Source organism: Chiloscyllium plagiosum, chromosome 2 (assembly GCF_004010195.1).
Source record: "Chiloscyllium plagiosum isolate BGI_BamShark_2017 chromosome 2, ASM401019v2, whole genome shotgun sequence".
Classification (NCBI taxonomy): Eukaryota; Metazoa; Chordata; class Chondrichthyes; order Orectolobiformes; family Hemiscylliidae; genus Chiloscyllium; species Chiloscyllium plagiosum.
Genome location: NC_057711.1, coordinates 26,337,317 through 26,355,633, shown reverse-complemented (window position 1 = coordinate 26,355,633; position 18,317 = coordinate 26,337,317). Strand labels below are relative to the sequence as shown.

Here is an 18,317-nt window from a genome sequence, read left to right as displayed (position 1 = left end):
TCCCAATACCTTCGCCTCCACCGCATCTGCTCCCAGGAGGACCAAATCCAATACCGAACCCAGATGGCCTCCTTCTTCAAAGACTGCAATTTCCCCTCAGACGTGATTGACAATGCTCTCCACCGCATCTCCTCCACTTCCCGCTCCTCTGCCCATGAACCCCGCCCCTCCAATCGCCACCAGGACAGAACCCCACTGGTCCTCACCTACCACCCCATCAACCTCCAGATACATCGTATTATCCTTCATCATTTCCGCCACGTCCAAACAGACCCCACCACCAAGGATATATTTCCCTCCCTTCCCCTATCAGCGTTCCGGAAAGACCACTCCGCGACTCCCTCGTCAGGTCCACACCCCCCACCAACCCAACCTCCACTCCCGGCACCTTCCCCTGCAACCGCAAGAAATGCAAAACTTGCGCCCACACCTCCCCCCTCACTTCCCTCCAAGGCCCAAGGGATCCTTCCATATCCGTAACAAATTCACCTGCACCTCCACACACATCATTTACTGCATCCGCTGCACCCGATGTGGCCTCCTATACATTGGGGAGACAGGCCGCCTATACATTGGGGAGACAGGCTGCCTATACATTGGGGAGACAGGCTGCCTACTTGCGGAACGTTTCAGAGAACACCTCTGGGACACCCGCACCAACCAACCCAACCGCCCTGTGGCTGAACACTTTAACCCCACCTCCCACTCCGCAAAGGACATGCAGGTCCCTGGCCTGCTCCATCGCCAGTCCATGGCAACACGACGCCTGGAGGAAGGGCGCCTCATCTTCCGCCTAGGAACCCTCCAACCACAAGGGATGAATGCAGATTTCTCCAGCTTTCTCATTTCCCCTCCCCCCACCTTAGCTTAGTCCCAACCTTCAGACTCAGCACCGCCTTCTTGACCTGCAATCTTCTTCCCGACCTCTCCACCCCCACCCCCACCCTGGCCTATCACCCTCACCTTAACCTCCTTCCACCTATCGAATTCCCAATGCCCCTCCCCACCTTTTATCTTAGCCTGCTTGGCACACCCTCCTCATTCCTGAAGAAAGGCTTATGCCCGAAACGTCGATTCTCCTGCTCCTTGGATGCTGCCTGACCTGCTGCGCTTTTCCAACAACACATTTTTAAGCTCTGATCTCCAGCATCTGCAGTCCTCACTTTCTCCTATGAAATGAGCTGCCAGAGGAAGTGGTGGAGGCTGGTATAATTGCAACATTTAAAAGGCATCTGGATGGGTATATGAATAGGAAGGATTTAGAGGGATATGGGCCAAGTGCTGGCAAATGGGACTAGATTAGGATGGGATGTCTGATCAGCATGGACAAGTTGGATGGAAGGGTCTGTTTCTGTGTTGTATATCTCTATGATTCTAAGTAAAACAATCATTTCAGGATGCTGGGCACATTAATTTGGCAGAAGCTGGTCTTTTAAACAGCTTTTCTCGAATGGAGATTTTGACGGATCTTCCACTTTCCGGTGCTTTCAAGTGCCCCCTGCAAGTTGTCTAAGTCTCTGAATTTGATAGGAGGTTAGGGGCAGACCAGCAAACAAATATCACAAGCTCAAAAATCACCCAATAGTCTAACGCAAAGTATAGCACAGCCTGAATGAAGGTTTAAATCATATTTATTAACAAAACAAAAGTAAATTTAACACATCGCATTTAAAAAAAAAGAAAGCTGCTCTCTATACAGTGTCTCTCATAGAAAACTGCACCATAGACAGCTGAAACCGGCGCATGCGCAAGCCAGCATGAAGACCAGCGCTGACATTGTGCATGTATCGAGCCTTCAGCAAAGACACCAGCACATGCGCAAAACAGCACGGAGGGTTCAGCGTTCACATCGGCGCATGCGCAGAATGAAGCGCGCAAACGGATCCCTGCTCGAATCTCACTATTGCCAATGGAGGTCAGTGTTCTTGAAAATACTGCTCCCTGATCCTTCAGCGCTGCCGAAACATGTGCTATTCCAGAACCACCTGTACATTGGAATGGACTCTGAATTTTGTCACGACATTCCCAAGATACAGAAAATTGCCGTCATTTTCACGGATCTCACAACTACCTTAATCTGTGGGGAAGAAGTTTGCGCTATGGTATCTGGTTGGTATATGAACTTAGTTTTCTGGGATGTTTAATAAAGATCCATTTTCTCATATACTTTGGAGAAGTACTCAACAACAACCTGGAGCTCAGTTGCAGTAGACGAGTTATAAGATACTGCAACCTCTCCAGTTTTGAAATCTAATGTTCACAAACAGTAGTTGTCTAGAAACCTTTCATGCAGACCCAAGCATTCTCTCTCTGTAGTCATTTTAGTACAGCACTTCAGGAAGTAAATCCTGGAAGATGCAGTGTTTAGACAAATAATACAATTTCTACTGGTACTTTACAATGTTCTGTCATTATTTTGTATTTTATTATTGCACTGTTCATTTTACACATAATTCTATAATCTAGAAAACTCTGAAATCTGGAAATAACTTGGTCCCAAGGCTTTCAGGAAACTTGGAAAAAGCAGCTAAAAAGTGTCACAATGTTTTCATTGTAGCAGTGAGCTTTCAAAAATTCATAATGTGCAACAGTAATTGCTGCACCAACACAGTTACATATTTTCAATTTGATATCAGGCATCAGCTGAAATTACTCGAAAATGAACAATTCAGCAATTATACAAGAGCTTTCAGGACATCTCAAAGAAAATCATGCGTAATTAATTACACTATTGTGATTAAGAGAAATGTGGCAATTAATCAACATTAAGCAAAGGTGCAAAGCAGCAATTAATGATCAGATAATCCTTTTCATGACATTGTCTCAATAATAAATGCTGACCAAGCACAACAGAAGTGAGGTTACTGGAATCTAAAAACATGAAATGTTCTGGTGCTGAAAATTCTTTCAGGCATCATTTCCCCAAAAACATTGGGTTTTTTTGAGAAAAATACTTGATACTAGATTAACGACAGAATAGGATGCACCAAATTTCTAAACGTGAGCCCCATCAACTGAAGGATACACAGCACTAAGAAATTCTCTTTTTAAAAAAAAATAGAGTTGGCTTTGTAAACAGAGGAGAAAGTGAGGACTACAGATGCTGGAGATCAGAGCTGAAAATGTGTTGCTGGAAAAGCGCAGCAGATCAGGCAGCATCCAAGGAACAGGAAAATCGACGTTTTGGGCATAAGCCCTTCTTCAGGAATGTAAGCAGATCCTTCAATGAGTATGGACACGACCTACCCAAATGATTTAATTTTAACTCAAAGCTTCTTTCATTTCACAACCCAATTTTAAAAATAATTATTTCTTCACAACATAAAATGCAGCCTATACTGAAGTATTAGAAAATATAGGTTTAAACTCTGCATTTCATTTTATTGTTCTTTTATTTGGAATATAGCCTATGATGATATCTTAATACACATAAAACTATTTTATTTGACACTACTTTCCCATTTGCTATGACTCAGGCAGATTGGATCCATTTTTAGAATTAAATTCCTGTTAGCTTGATTGAGTGAAGCTGACAGTTCGCCACTTCAAAAGTAATCAAGGTCACACTGAAACATAACTGATACACTTCTGCTGATGTAGAACTTTATATGTACAGCATCAGTAGACTGGACCAAGTGCTTCCCTCAATTCCTACTGGCTGCAGATTAGGTTAGGATTGTTGTTGAACTCTGCACTGGTGGTCGAGGATCACACATTATCTGGTTAATAGCAAACATCTAGTTTCTTATTGTACAAAACTGACCACTACCAAATGGTACAGAATCTGATGCCATGGACTCCTGGGATCCTCTCAGGAAGCTACCATAAATCCTGTATGATCCTATCTAATTGTTCATGTGCAAGAAAGTAATAAAATTCTTACTTGGGTTATGATAGCAGCATCGCAATGCAACAATACTAGATTCCAATGCCACAATACAAATTAGTTTTTTTTTTACTGTTTCACTGTAGTATTTGAAAACATGGTAAAGAGCTAAAGATGCTCTTAGCAGTTTTAGATCAAGGTGCTCAACTGACTCTAGCTTGAAATTACTGATACTAACATATAAACGAGGAGTTTATATGAATAGGTCACTCAGCCTCTCCAGCCTGCTCTACCATTTGATAAGTTGTCACTTTCATTCAATTGGCATAAAATAATTACAACTGATTTGATCCTTCCTCTTTTAAATTTTTATTATACAAATTGTTATCCAAATATTTGTTGGTTATCACCTCACATTTATATCCAAGTTGCCACAGAAAGACGTTTTTGCGAGACTTACAGCATCTACTTCCTGATTTACACCAGTGATCTACATCAACATTACTCCTGAAGCACAAGGCATGCCAACATTGTTTTAATTTACACATTCTCCCCAACCAGTCTGCTTAGCTTGAAATTTAACTTCACCAAAAGACTCTTTGCGCTGACTTATAGGGAAATATGATTAGGTTCCCTACAGTATGGAAACAGGCCCTTCAGCCCAACAAGTCCACACTGACCCTTCGAAGAGTAACCCACCCATGCCCATTCCCCATATTTACCCCTGACCAATGCACCTAACACTATGGGCAATTTAGCATGGCCAATTCACCTGACCCGCACATTTTTGGATTGTGGGAGGAAACCAAAGCGCCAGAAGAAACCCACGCAGACATGGGGAGAATGTGCAAACTCCACACAGTCGCCCAAGGTGGGAATCAAATCTGGGTCCCTGGTGCTGTGAGACAGCAGTACTAATCACTAAGCCACCACACAGGACAGTTACTGTCCTTGCACTGTTATCTCATTCATGGGTAAATCCTCTACCAAATATCAAGTTCTTTCTCAGGGCAAAGACAAAAAGGTAAGAGAATGGCACTAAATCACAATGCTCATTTGGAAAGCAAACATGATAAGCCGAATGATCTCCTTCTGAGTCATAACACCTTTGTGATTCTGAAATCTGTTATTGCTAGTAATAAATTTTAGATAATTCTGAGGTTCCACTGTACAGCTACACTGTCCACAAGGGCATCTTCAAATTCGAAAAAGAACACAGCACTACCATCCACTACAGCTGAAGAGTGCACTGCCACTGCAAATGAACAATCTATTTCTGATAAGAATTCAAGTGTAGCATCACCAAAATTAATGCTTACAGTTGTCATTCAGTGCAAATCAGAGAGCTAGCGTGTTTGATAAATATGACATTCAGCATTGGTCAATTCTACATAAATGCTAAGTGCCAAACATTGTACAAATTAGTGCTCCAGTAAAAGGAGAACACAGCATCATTAACTAAGACCAGAGGTCAAATTTTACATCCCATTAGCATTTGTTCACAGACTTCAAACAGGGTTGATTGAGACTGTTTGACAAAGTGAAAAAGGCAAATTGCTCCATTAATCATGCAGCATCTTAAAATCCCTGAGCATCAAAGGAGTGAGACGGTTTTTTCCATCCAATCATCAAAGGTAGTCATCATCACCCCATACAGAATGATATGAACAGAGATAGCTAGTTTTCTTTCTTGATTATACCAATCAAATATAAAAATAATACAACCGATTTCTCCCTTTTCTCCACTCCTACAAATCAGTGAGCAAGCTCCAGGATGGTATGTTGTTTCCCTGTTGAATGTCTGAGCAGGTACAGGACATCTGAAATGGGACACTGAAGATTCTGTCTATATTGGCACAAGTGACCACAATAGGAAGAGTGAGAGGGTCCTGCAATGACAATTCAGGGAGCTTGGTAGTAAGCTAAAAAGCAGGACCTCCAGGGTAGGAATCTCGGGATTATTCCGTGCCACATACCAAGTCCAGGAACAGAGACAGAGTACACCTAAACACATGGTTAAAGAGGGGGTTTAGGGGGAGGGCTTCAGATATGTGGATGTCTTCCTGGAAAGGTGGGATCTTGTACAAGAAGAATGGGTTGCACTTAAACTGGAAGGGCACTAATGTCCTGGCAGGGAGTGCCACTTAGGAGGGTTTAACTAGCATGGCATGAGTGGGGGAACTGGAGCAGCAGGTCAGTAAATATAGAAACTCGGAAGAGCTTGAGACTAAGGCAAATATACCTGAAGAGCAAGTGCAGTCATGGAGAGGTTGCTGAGCTCAGTAGAACTGGAGGCTTGAACTGTATTTGCTTCAATGCAATTAGTATAACAGGTAGCACAGATGAACTTAGAGCCTGGATTAATGCTTGCAGTTATGATATTGTTGCTATCACAGAAAGAGGTTGAAAGACAGACAGGATTGGCAGCTGAACATTCTGGGATATCAATGTTATGGGCACGAAAAAGGAGGAAGTAAAAGAGACGGGGAAGTTGCATTACTGATTAGGGAGCATATCACAGATGTGTTGAGGGAGGACACCCTGGAGGGATCTTGCAGCAAAGTAGAACTCAAGGGATAGCAAGGATGCAATCACAATGCTGGGATTGTACTAAGGATCTCTCAGCTGACAGCAGAAGATAGAGAAAGAGATACGTAGTCAGACTCGGAAACGACGTCAAAATAACAGGGCTGTTGTGGTGGGTGATTTTAAACATCCCCTATATTGACTGGGACACTTAGTGCCGGGGTGTGAATGGGGAGCAATTTGTTCAGCGAGTCCAGGAGGGTTTTTGAAATGCTATGTGATAAACCAATGAGGGAGGGGATCATACTGGACCCAGGTATTGGGAAATGAGATCGGCCAGATCATCAAAAGGTTCAGTGGGGGAGCATTTTGGGAACAGTGACAATAATTCCATACATATTTGAATACTTTTGGATAAGGAGAAAGTGAGCTCTGCAGATGCTGGAGATCAGAGCTGAAAAATGTGTTGCTAGAAAAGCGCAGCAGGTCAGGCAGAATCCAAGGAGCAGGAGAATCAATGTTTCGGGCAAGGGTGCAATCACAATGCTGGGATTGTACTAAGGATCTCTCAGCTGACAGCAGAAGCACCCTTGCCTGAAGAAGGGCTTATGCCCGAAACGTCGATTCTCCTGCTTCTTGGATACTGCCTGACCTGCTGCACTTTTCCAGCAACACATTTTTCAGCTACTTTAGGATAAGGACCTTGGATGGCGGTGTTAAATTGGGAGAAGGCCAACTAGAACAGAATTAGGCAAGAATTGGAGAACATGGAATGGGAGAGGCTGTTTGTGGGTAAATCCATGTCTGATGTGGGAATCTTTTAAAGATCAGTTGATTAGAGTGTAGGAAAAGCACGCTCCTGTGAAAATGAAGGACAGGAATGGCAGGATTCAGAAACCTTGGGTGACAGGGGAAATTAGCAGCTTATAAAAACCAAATGGAAGCACATCAAAGGTCTAGGCAACTAAAACTAGGCAAAGTCTTTGGAAAATATGGAGAAGGTAGGAACAAGCTCATACGGGGAGTTTGGAGGGCTAAAAGGGGCTTTGAAATGTCATCGACCAGCAGGGTTTAGGAGAATTCCAAAGCATTTTATACAAGTATTAGGCGCAAAAGGGTGTAGCATGTGGAAGAGTAAACCTACTCAAGGATAAAGGAGGGAGGTTATGTGTGGAGCCAGAGTACCTTACATCGGTATTCCCCAAAGGGAGGGACTGTGGGATGTTGAGGTTAGGGAAAAAAGTGTAAGAATACGCTCGGGCAGGTCAATATAATGAAGGAAGAAGTGTTGGGTGTCTTCAATTAGATTAAGGTGGACAAGTCCCAAGGGATCTATCACAGGATACTGTGAGACACAAGGGAAGAAATAGCTGGGGCCTTATGAGATATCTTTGCATCTTCTTTGGCCTCAGGTGAGGTTCAAAGACTGGAGAATTGACAATGTCATTCCTTTGTTTAAGAAGGGCAACAGAGCTAATCCATGTAATTACAGGCTGGTAAGCCTGACATCAGTGGTGGGGAAGCTGTTGTAGAAGAAATTGAGAGACAGGATTTATTCTCATTTGAAGCGAATGGACTTGTTAGTGACAGACAGCTTGGGCTTGTGAAGGGAAGGTCATATCTCACCAACTTGATTTTTGTGGTGGTGACAAGAATAATTGATAAGGGAAAGGCAGTGGATGTTGTCTACATGGACTTTAGTAAAGCAATTGATAAGCTCCTCATGGCAGGCTGTTAGAGAAGGTAGAGTCTCATGGGATCAGGGGTGAGCTGGTTAGATGGAACGCACTGCCAGTGGAGGTGGTGGAAACAGGCACATTTAAAGTGTATCTTGATAGACGCATGAACGGGAGGTGAACAGAGGGATGGAAACTGCACATGGGCAATAAGTAGCAGGTCTAAATAAGGGTTAAGAATCGTTGCAGGCTCAGTGGATCGAAGGGCCTGTTCCTGTGCTAAATTAAATTGAATTGAATTTACAAAAAAAAAATAAGACAGGGCAGCAACATGGTTCTGCACTGTGATGGATAGTTTGAAAAGACCCACCTCACTGCTGCTAATGGTGGCTTTCCACTGCCCGAGATTCTCACACCACCAGTCTGTTCGGACAATGTGTTGCTGTAGGTCATCATGTTCTTTCTCCATCATGGAAATCTCATCCTTCAACTTTGTAACAATCTAAATGAGACAGATTGGTAAATATTCACAAGGTACATTTCTAGGAAAAAGCAAAAAAAAACCTGATCATGACTACTCTTCAATATCTGTTTCTGCAGTTGACAATAAGATCTGAAGCTGCCAGTCTTCAAGCAGGGAGAGATCGATTTGACATCAGTGCCTGTTATTCAATTCACGATATTCTCAATGGAGTTTTATAGATTCAGAACTTAAGCTCACTAAAATAGGGAAGAAAAAAACCAACTTCATTTCCAGCTAGGCTGCTGAATAAGTTGATCCATTATCTTCTTCACTCAGTCTTTTCCTGAGGAAGGCAATTTAGAACATCACATAAAAACTCAAAGTTAATGGAACATTAAAGAGGCAATATAGTACATGTCGACACTGCTGGCTGCAAAAGAGATCACCAGCCTAATTCTATTCTTCATTTCTTGATCCATAGCCCTGTAGATCATAACAATGTTCTGAAGAACAGTCAGACTAGACTCTAAATGTTAACTATTTCTTTCCACAAATACTACCAGACCCACTGAGCTTCTCCAGCATTCTTTGTTTGTTTTAGATTTCCTGCATCAGCAGTATTTTGATTTTATAAGGCTACAAGAATTAGGAACAAGAGTAGGCTGTTCGGCCCCTTGAGCCTGTTCAGCTATTCAAATAATATCATGGCAGTTCCAACATTCCTCGCGTCCACTTTCCTGTCCTTTCCCAGCAACTCTCAATTCCCCTACTGATCAATAATTTATCTCAGCCTTAAATATTAACAAGGATTCTGCCCCACAGCTCTCTATGGCAGAGTCTCAAAGATTCACAACCCTGTGATAGAAGAAATTCCTCATCATCTCATCTTGAATTGGCAACCCTTTATTTTAAGACTCTACTCTCTAGTCCTATCCTCTCCCATGAAGGGGAAACATTCTCTCTGCATTAACCTCTCAAGCCCCTTAAGAACTCTATATGTTTCAATGAGATCCACCTCTCATTCTCCTAAACTCCAGTAAGTAGAGTCCCAATCTGTTTAGTCTTTGCTCATAAGACAATCCCTTCACACCAGAAATCATTCCAATTAATCTTCAGTGAACAGCTTCCAGTGAAATTATATATTTTCTTAGACAGAAGGATCAAAACTGCTCACAGTGCAGGGGAATGCTGAATTTCAGGCTTACTTTGGCCTAATCGAGAGATTCTGGAAAGTGATTCAGTAACGTGGTGAATTGGATGCTGCTGGCTCAAGAGACAGGTGGTGTATTTTACAATCTGCTAAGACCTAGGCTGGAGAAGTGCACTGTCTCTCTCCAGTCCCACTACTCCACTGGTCTCAAGACACATTCAAATTATTTATCCAATGATCAATATGGCAAATTATATACTCTACCCACATCAGGTCCAGAAAAGAAGTTCCATCAAACAGATTTCCTCAGTGAATCAATGTATTGATTATACAAACACGGCATATTGGATAAAGTTGCAAAGCCGATTAACAGTGTTCAAAATGTCAAAGTTTACATATTTACCCTTCTGAACAGTTTAACAAAAAAAAACCTTGTGCTGCAAAGATTACCTTCACTTTTCAAAGAAATATTTCAGCCAAATACTTGTTAATTCTCAGAGAATAAAAGGATGAGATACAAAATGTTCCAGATATCCTTCAGTCTAGCCTCCCTACATATGCAAACAAGTGCCACTAGACATATTCAGTTATAATTGGGATCGTCCCAAAGCAATACATAGAAACTTAGAAAATAGGCCCGATGAACCTGCTCCACTCAAAATGATCATGACCAATCAACCATTTCAATATCCTGTACCTGTTATCTCCTAATATTCTTTCATCTCTTTAGCCTCAAGGATTCTCCCTAAATCTTTCTTGAAAACATTCAACATATCGGTTTCAATCACCTTCAGTGGCAGAGGCTCACCACTGAAGAAACATCTCAATACATTCAGATGTCAAGACGAAGTCTTTCAAATGCCTCGGAGATAAACAGCTGTTTCACATTATCTACTCTCACACAGGATCCTCAAAAATGGTTCTCAGAAAAGTGACAAAGGCTGAGCTGGGTAAAATGGTTCCTAGCTGAAAATGTGTTGCTGGAAAAGCGCAGCAGGTCAGGCAGCATCCAAGGAACAGGAGAATCGACATTTCAGGCATAAGCCCTCTTCCTGAAGAAGGGCTTATGCCCGAAACGTCGATTCTCCTGTTCCTTGGATGCTGCCTGACCTGCTGTGCTTTTCCAGCAACACATTTTCAGCTCAGATCTCCAGCATCTGCAGACCTCACTTTCTCTCTAAAATGGTTCCTAGGCTAAACTACAAAAGGAATCCAAACAATATCAAATAGCCAACTCTCCTGACAACCTTAAATTCAGGCATGTAATGTCCAGGAGGTTCCACAATCTATCACCCCTGACTGCATACATAGTTTGAGACATGTGACACAGGCTTTGGAAGTAAAAAATGGGCCGTGTTCTTTCAAATCATGACAAGGCCAGTTATCTTAAAACTCCATTTGAATCAATTTTCGCAGTCTTTCAGACATTAATCGCCAAAACACATCAATGATGAAAGTGCCTCATCACATAGAAAGGAAGTGATTTTATATATAGTAAATGGTCTAAGTACTTCCTATACATGCTGCCAGATATTTCTCTACTGGCCTTGGGCTATTCATAGAACCAGACAGAAACATTGTACAGGTGGTGGCCATTGGATCTACATCAGCCTTTAAAGCAATCCAGTTTGTCTCACTCCATCCCCATGCTATTCTCCTCCTTTGAATAGTTGTGAAAACCCCTTTTGAAGACTCATGCTCAATCTATGTCTAGCATGTTAAGACATAATACATTCCAAATCCTTAAACCATAAAGGTTGGTTTCTTCATGTCACCTCTGGTCCTTCTACCAATGACCTTAAAATTGTGCCTTTCAAGACTTTGGACACAATATCACCGATTCAAAACCAGTCATGGGTCTAAATCTCTATTAAATCTCCTCTTAGACTATTCTGTTCTCTAAACTATCCATGTAATGCCTTACAACTAATCCAGCATGTTTTTTTTTGTCCAGCAAGAGATCACAACATCAGTTCGCTGAATGGGAAGTCGAAAACTTTGTGTCCATTTCATTTACAGAGGAACCGCGATTATCCAAATACCAATTATCCAAAGGAGATCGCGAGGTCCCAATGGAAACTTTACATCAAAGACGTGTTTCCAATTGTGATCGCTTCTTTTGTTTACAGTGATTAAACAGGCACCATCTCCAAATGACTGTCTATCCAACCTCTCTCTCTCCCCACACTTTCCCTGGAGTTCTATACAGGGGTGTACCTTAAACCCCCTTCCCCAGAAAATCTCTCCAATATTGCCCTGTACAGGGCAAAGGTGGAACCTGTCAAAAGGTTGCAGTAAAATGGTGTGCGTGTGTGTGTGCGCGCGCACGCGCACTATTTGGAGACTTACCCTACAAAGGCAACTGCAGCAGTCTTGTTGTTGGTATCCAGTCCAACTGCCCCAGAGAGAGGGCGGAGAGTACAGGGTTGGGGGCCTGGTGTTGGACATGGTTGAAGGTGGGGCGGTGATGGACGGGGTTGAGGGCGGGGGTGTTGGGTGCAGGGAGCGGTTTTGGACAGGATTGAGGACGAGGAGCAGACTTTAAAAACTTGGAGCCCCAGAGGAAAGGCATTTAATCAATTATCCAAACGAAATAGTGCCCACCCATACATTCGGATAATCGAGGTTCCCCTGTATATAATCGACACAAGAATGTATGATAAAGTCAATTGACAAAAACAAACTGAAAAGATAATAACTTGTCTACCTTTCTGTCAGGCTTCGGCGAATTCTGGATGGAGCCCAAAGCTTGTCTCTTGTATTCAAGTTTCTCATTTAACTGTCGCAGTTTGTTGACAGCGTAACTAGCCTGCTCATTAATGCCATTACTTCCTTCATCCAAGACTTCCTCACCGCTCTCACAAACCTGGTTCTGGAAGAAGAGGATGTGGATTTAGAAAGAATTTAAGTACCATATAAATACAAGCCATTGTTGATTTTCAATTTTCAGAATTAAAATTAATGTCAGGTTGTGTAATGAAAATGGCTTTTGACTCATTTGAATGATTGTTCCTCTCAAATGTGATGCTTGCTGCCAAGCATTAGTCTACAGCTGCATGTTTGACATCAGATCCAGACGACATAACCAGATGTGTAAAGGCATGGCTGAAACAAATGATAGAGTTTCCCTGCACTACACATACAAGCGCCTCAGTATCACTGCTACAGAATTACATTGTTTGCTATCTAACTCATCCAGAATGCATTTATGGTGAATTTATACTGAACAGAGGCTAGGTGGCTCCTGAAAAGATCAAAGGCCAGCTAAGATGGTGACCTGTAAACAAATTAGTCATCTGCCATCTCAATTGAGGGCAGTGGAAAGAATTTAATTTAGTTCCAAACAAGAAAATTGGCTTTTCCTCCCAACTTTTGAAGGAATTCCTCCTTCCAAAGGTACTGCCCAACCATGGTTACCTTGCCTCGAAATTGACAATTCTCTAATTGGCACCACATCCACAAGCATCCAATCCCTCCACCACCAATGCTCAGTAGCAGCATATGTATTATCTACAAGATGCACTATAGAAATCTGTCAAAGATCCATGGATACCACCTTCCAAGCTCACAACCACTTCTGTCTCGAAGGACAAGGGCAACAGATACATGGAAACATCATTTCCTGCAACTTCTCCTCCAAGCCACTCAATACACCACTTAGAGATGTAAGAGTAGTCCTTTGCTGTCACTGGGTCAAAACCCTGGAATTCCTTCCCAATGGCATTGTGGGTCAACCTACAGCACATGGAGTGTACAGGCTCAGAAAAGCAGCTCACCACCGCCTTCTCAAGGGCAACTAGAGAAGGACAGTAAATGGTGGCCAGTCAACAATGTCCTCATTCCACAAGTGAATTAACAAAAAACTAAGTCCAACCAATAGTGTCACAGAATAAATACAGAATAGAGAAAACATTACTCCCTACTTACCTCAGAGTTGAGTTTTTTTTGGTCATCTTTATGTCATGGTTGTAATGAGATCTGGAGCAGAATGGTCCTGATGAGGCCCAGACTGACCACTGACGAGCAGAATATTAAAGAAGAAGTGTCACTTAATAGTATTGTCAACATCATCTTTGACTATTTAGCTACATCCAGGACTTTGTTGGGGCCCACAGCTTTTACTGCATCCACAGGGAGCAATGATAGCCGTATCATGAGGTTGCACATTGTTTTGCAGTATAATCCTCTTCTTGATAGCCTGTGTTTTTAGAATGTCCAGATTTTATCTGGTAGACCCGTCCTGAAACTATTTTAATTAGCGTGGTGGCAGTGCCATATGACATGATGGAGATGTCTCCCACAAAGACAGTGCTGTAATTGCTCCTACCTGCACTGTCATGGGCTGAGGTATCTGCGACAATACACGGGCAAGGGTAAGGTCAAGAAGCTTTTTCTCTGTTGGTTCCCTCACTACCAGTTAGGCCCACGTCAGGCAGATGAGTGATTCACACCCTGCCAGTTCAGACAGTAGTGGTACACATAAATCATATTCTTGATCATGTACACTACAATATTTCAGTGTGCATTCTTTACTCTTAACTCCTTCGGTCGCTCTTCCAATTGGTGTTCAACATGGACAAGTTAGAATTTATCAGCTGAGGACCTGTTATCAGATTAAATGATAAAAACATTGAAGCCCATTCCCTTGAAATTGTACAGCACTTGCTGCCACCTCTTCCAAACGGAGCCTCTAGGAAATTGGGAGAATTCCCAAATGGTCCATGCCTCTGTTACACAGAAACTTCAAATGGGAAAGGGAGAAACAGCATCTCTTAAAGAATCCCAAAGAATCCAATGTTCTTCTAGGGCATTAAACTCATTCCTGCAGTGCAATCGATGATTTATTCCTCAGACTTACTCTGAGATACTGGATTTATAGGAACAGGCAGCTGAAAATGATGCAGAGACAGATGCTGATTGCCCATTCAGCTGCCTGTGTACAACGAAACCAGCTGAAAAACAAGCTTGAAAAGAAAAAGGGAAGGAACTTTGCAAGTGATTTAAATGAGAAATAATTAAATACTGCTCTGGAATTCACCATTAAGATAAGATTTATGTGACACATTGAGGGGATGTGAAATTGGTTTGAGCACAGACATAAATTGGATTCAAAACATATGGCTCACAATCAAAGCGAAGGAGGGAAAAAACAATAAATTTTCATCCAGCCTTTTGGCATTTCAAAGTTAAACAAGATAGACAAATTTGCAATGTTTTAGCTACTGGTTTCTGTTCATACTAATTTCCAGACAAGACAAAAATATTCACGTGAAGCCTAACAATATCACGAATGCAATTGTAGATCACACCAATTCCCTTAACATGGTAACCTCAATCTCTTGGTCTGTGGTTAATCAACGGCTGGGCATAACTAACAGATCTTGGTGTGCACGTAACTGAACTTCCCTTTATCCCAAGGTCAGGTATCAGGACATTTACAGATGTGTGTGCAATGATCAGTACCATTCAAAATTACTCAGGGTTCAGAAAAGATTTACAAGGATGTTGTCAGGTTGAAGGGTTTGAGATATAGGGAGGCGCTGAATAGGCAAGGGCTCTTTTCCCTGGAGCATCAGAGGCTGAGGGATAACCTTTTTGAGGTCTATAAAATCATGAAGGGCATGGATGGGGTAAATAGACAAGGTCTATTCCCTGGGTTGAGGGAGTCCAGAACTAGGGAGGTTTAGGGTGAGAGAGAAAAGATTTAAAAGGGACCTAAGGGGTAACTTTTGCATGCAAAAGGGTGGTGCATGTATGGAATTAGCTGCCACACGAAGTGGTGGAGGCTGGTATGATTACAACATTTAAAGGCATCTGGATGGGTACGTGAAAGAAAGGGTTAGAAGGATTTGGGCCAAGAGCTAGCAAATGGGACTAGATTAATTTTGGATATTGGGTCAGCATGGACAAAAGGACTGAAGGGTCTGTTTCCGTGCTGCACATTTCTATGACTCTATGACTACTCAGATACTAAAGCAGCTTATGTTCAAAAGGCGGCAAAATCTAGGTTTGGCTGAAAAAGTGTGAAGTAATATTCATGTGCCATACAATGACCATCCCTAATGAGGAAATCCAACCAATATCCCTTCACAGTCAATGGCATTATCATCACTGAATCCACCAACATCAATCCTGAGGTTTACCATTAACTATAAACTGAACTGCAACAGTCATATAAATACAGCGGCTACAAGAACAGGCCAGAAGCCAGGAATCCAAAAGTAAGTAACTCAGCTCTTGATTCCCCAAAGCCTGTCCACTATCTATATGGGACAAATCATGAGTGTAATTGGAATAATCCCCACCTGCCTGAATGGTCACAATTCAAAAAACACTCAAGAACCTTGACACCATTCAGGACAAAGCAATCCGCTTGACTGACACCACATCCACAAGCATCTACTCCCTCCACCACCAATGCTCAGTAACAGCAACGTACAGCAAGATGCACTGCATCAATTCACTAAGACTCCTGAGACATACCCTTCAAAAACCTCACCCACTACCATCCAGAAGGACAGGAGCAACAGATACATGGGAACTCCAGCACCCACAAGTTCCCATTCAAGCCATTCCCCAACCTGGCTTGGAAATATATCACTGTTCCTTCAGTATATCTGGCAAAAATCCTGATACCCCCTCCCGAACAGCAGTGTAAGTGTATCTACACCAAATGGGCTGCAGAACATCACCTCCTTCTCAAGGGCAAATACTGATGAGCAGTAAATGCTGGTCCAGTCATAAAAATAAGTCAACTTTCAGCCTTTTCATAAAGAACATTACCTACATATAAGCAAACGCAGAAGAATGTACATTTCTCATTCAGATTCAAACCAGTTGTTTGAGGTCTGACATTAAACTAAATTGATACAATCAATTGGTCAAGTCCACATTCGCAAGTTAGAAAGGCAGAGGCATAAATAAATAGTCTAAAAAGGTCTTCAACAGCTTACACAAATATACATGAACAAATTGCTCTGGTTCACATGGGTAAATATAAGCAAGCCAATCTTTTGTGCAAATGTCAACATTCTGTCATAGACATAGCCACAACAAACATTAAATGTTCTATGAGCTACATTAACCATGGGCAACCTGTAATGCATATTTTGTGTTAACCAGGTGCAGCCATTATTGCAATATAAAATGTATGATAATTTATTTTAAAGGTTTGGATTTTGAACCAGTGACATGTGGGCTTAATCACTAAATTGCTCAGACCAGACAAAGTTCTGGAGGTTTGATTTTTTTTTTAAAAATCCAGTATGTGCATGCGTCCCTGGAGCACTGACAGGAATTTGTTTGCACTGGGATAGATTTACCGAGCAAAAAGAATCAACATTGAAAAATACTTGCTTTTAGTTAGAAGAATTAAGAATTGACCATGTTTTTGAATTATGGGAAAATGTATAGCTTGGAAAGCTTTCATTTTTCAGTCTGCAGAAGTTTGGCTTGGAGTTACATGTAAAAACACAGTTCCATCTGATGAAAAGGGATGTTAGAGTAGTTTAAAAAAATAGATTACCTCAGTGAAATGCAAGGGTGGGATGCTCATCGGAGGGTCAGTGCAGTCTCAATGGACCAAATGGCCTCTATCTGCACTGTAAGTATTCTATGTTTCTACGAAAGCCCTAGACTACTGGACAACATAAACAGGTTAGTCAGATGGGCTGAATTATGACATGAAAGTGTAAGGTGATGCGTTTTGGGAGGACTAACTGGGAAAAGGAGTACACATTGAATGGTAGTACCCTAGGAAGCAGAGTGGATAATTGGGACTTTGGTGTGTACATTCACACATCCAACTGGAGTGCAGGTTCATAGCTCCTTGAAAGTGGAGTTGCAGATAGATAGAATAGTGAAGGCGGCGTTTGGTATGCTTTCCTTTATTGTTCAGAGTATTGAGTACAGGAGTTGGGAGGTCATGCTGTGGCTGCACAGGACATTGATTCGGCCACTGTTGGAATACTGCGTTCAATTCTGGTCTCCTTCCTATCGGAAAGATGTTGTGAAACTTGAAAGGGTTCAGAAAAGATTTACAAGGATATTGCCAGGGTTGGGGGATTTGAGTTATAGGGAGAGGCTGAACAGGCTGGGGCTGTTTTCCCTAGAGCGCGGAGGCAGAGGGCTGACCTTATAGAGGTTTACAAAATTATGAGGGGCATGGATAGGGTAACTAGGCAGTCTTTTCCCTGGGGTGGAGGGAGTCCAGAACTAGAGGGCATGGGTTTAGGGTGAGAGGGGAAAGATATAAAAGAGACCTAAAGGGCAACTTTTTCACACAGAGGGTGGTACGTGTATGGAATGAGCTTCCAGAGGAAGTGGTGGAGGCTGGTACAATTGCAACATTTAAGAGGCATTTGGATAGGTATATGAATAGGAAGGGTTTGGAGGGATATGGACCGGTTGCAGGTAGGCGGGACTAGATTGGGTTGGGATATCTGGTCAGCATGGACAGGTTGGACCGAAGGGTCTGTTTCCATGCTGTACATCGCTATGAGTCTATGGAAACTTGCCTTAATTAATCAAGGGATGAAATACAAGAACAAGGTGGTTATTATGGAGTTGTATGTCTCGTTAGTTAGGGAACATCCAGTGTACTGCATACAGTTCTGGTTACCAAACAGGAAGGATGCGATTGCACTGGAGATGGGACAAAAGAGACTGACCAGCATT

At 42.2% G+C, this 18,317-nt stretch overlaps 1 protein-coding gene across 2 annotated transcripts in view; it reads right to left on the bottom strand.

The window, feature by feature from the left end:
- snx25 (sorting nexin 25) overlaps positions 1-18,317 on the bottom strand; it is a 230,299-nt gene that overhangs the window by 36,588 nt on the left and 175,394 nt on the right. For both annotated transcript variants that reach the window (XM_043705929.1, XM_043705938.1), the window contains exons 11-12: positions 12,349-12,513; positions 8,399-8,530 (exon numbers count right to left, since the gene is read on the bottom strand). In XM_043705929.1, the coding sequence (XP_043561864.1) occupies positions 8,399-8,530; positions 12,349-12,513 (297 nt within the window). The remainder of the gene's footprint in view (positions 1-8,398; positions 8,531-12,348; positions 12,514-18,317) is intronic.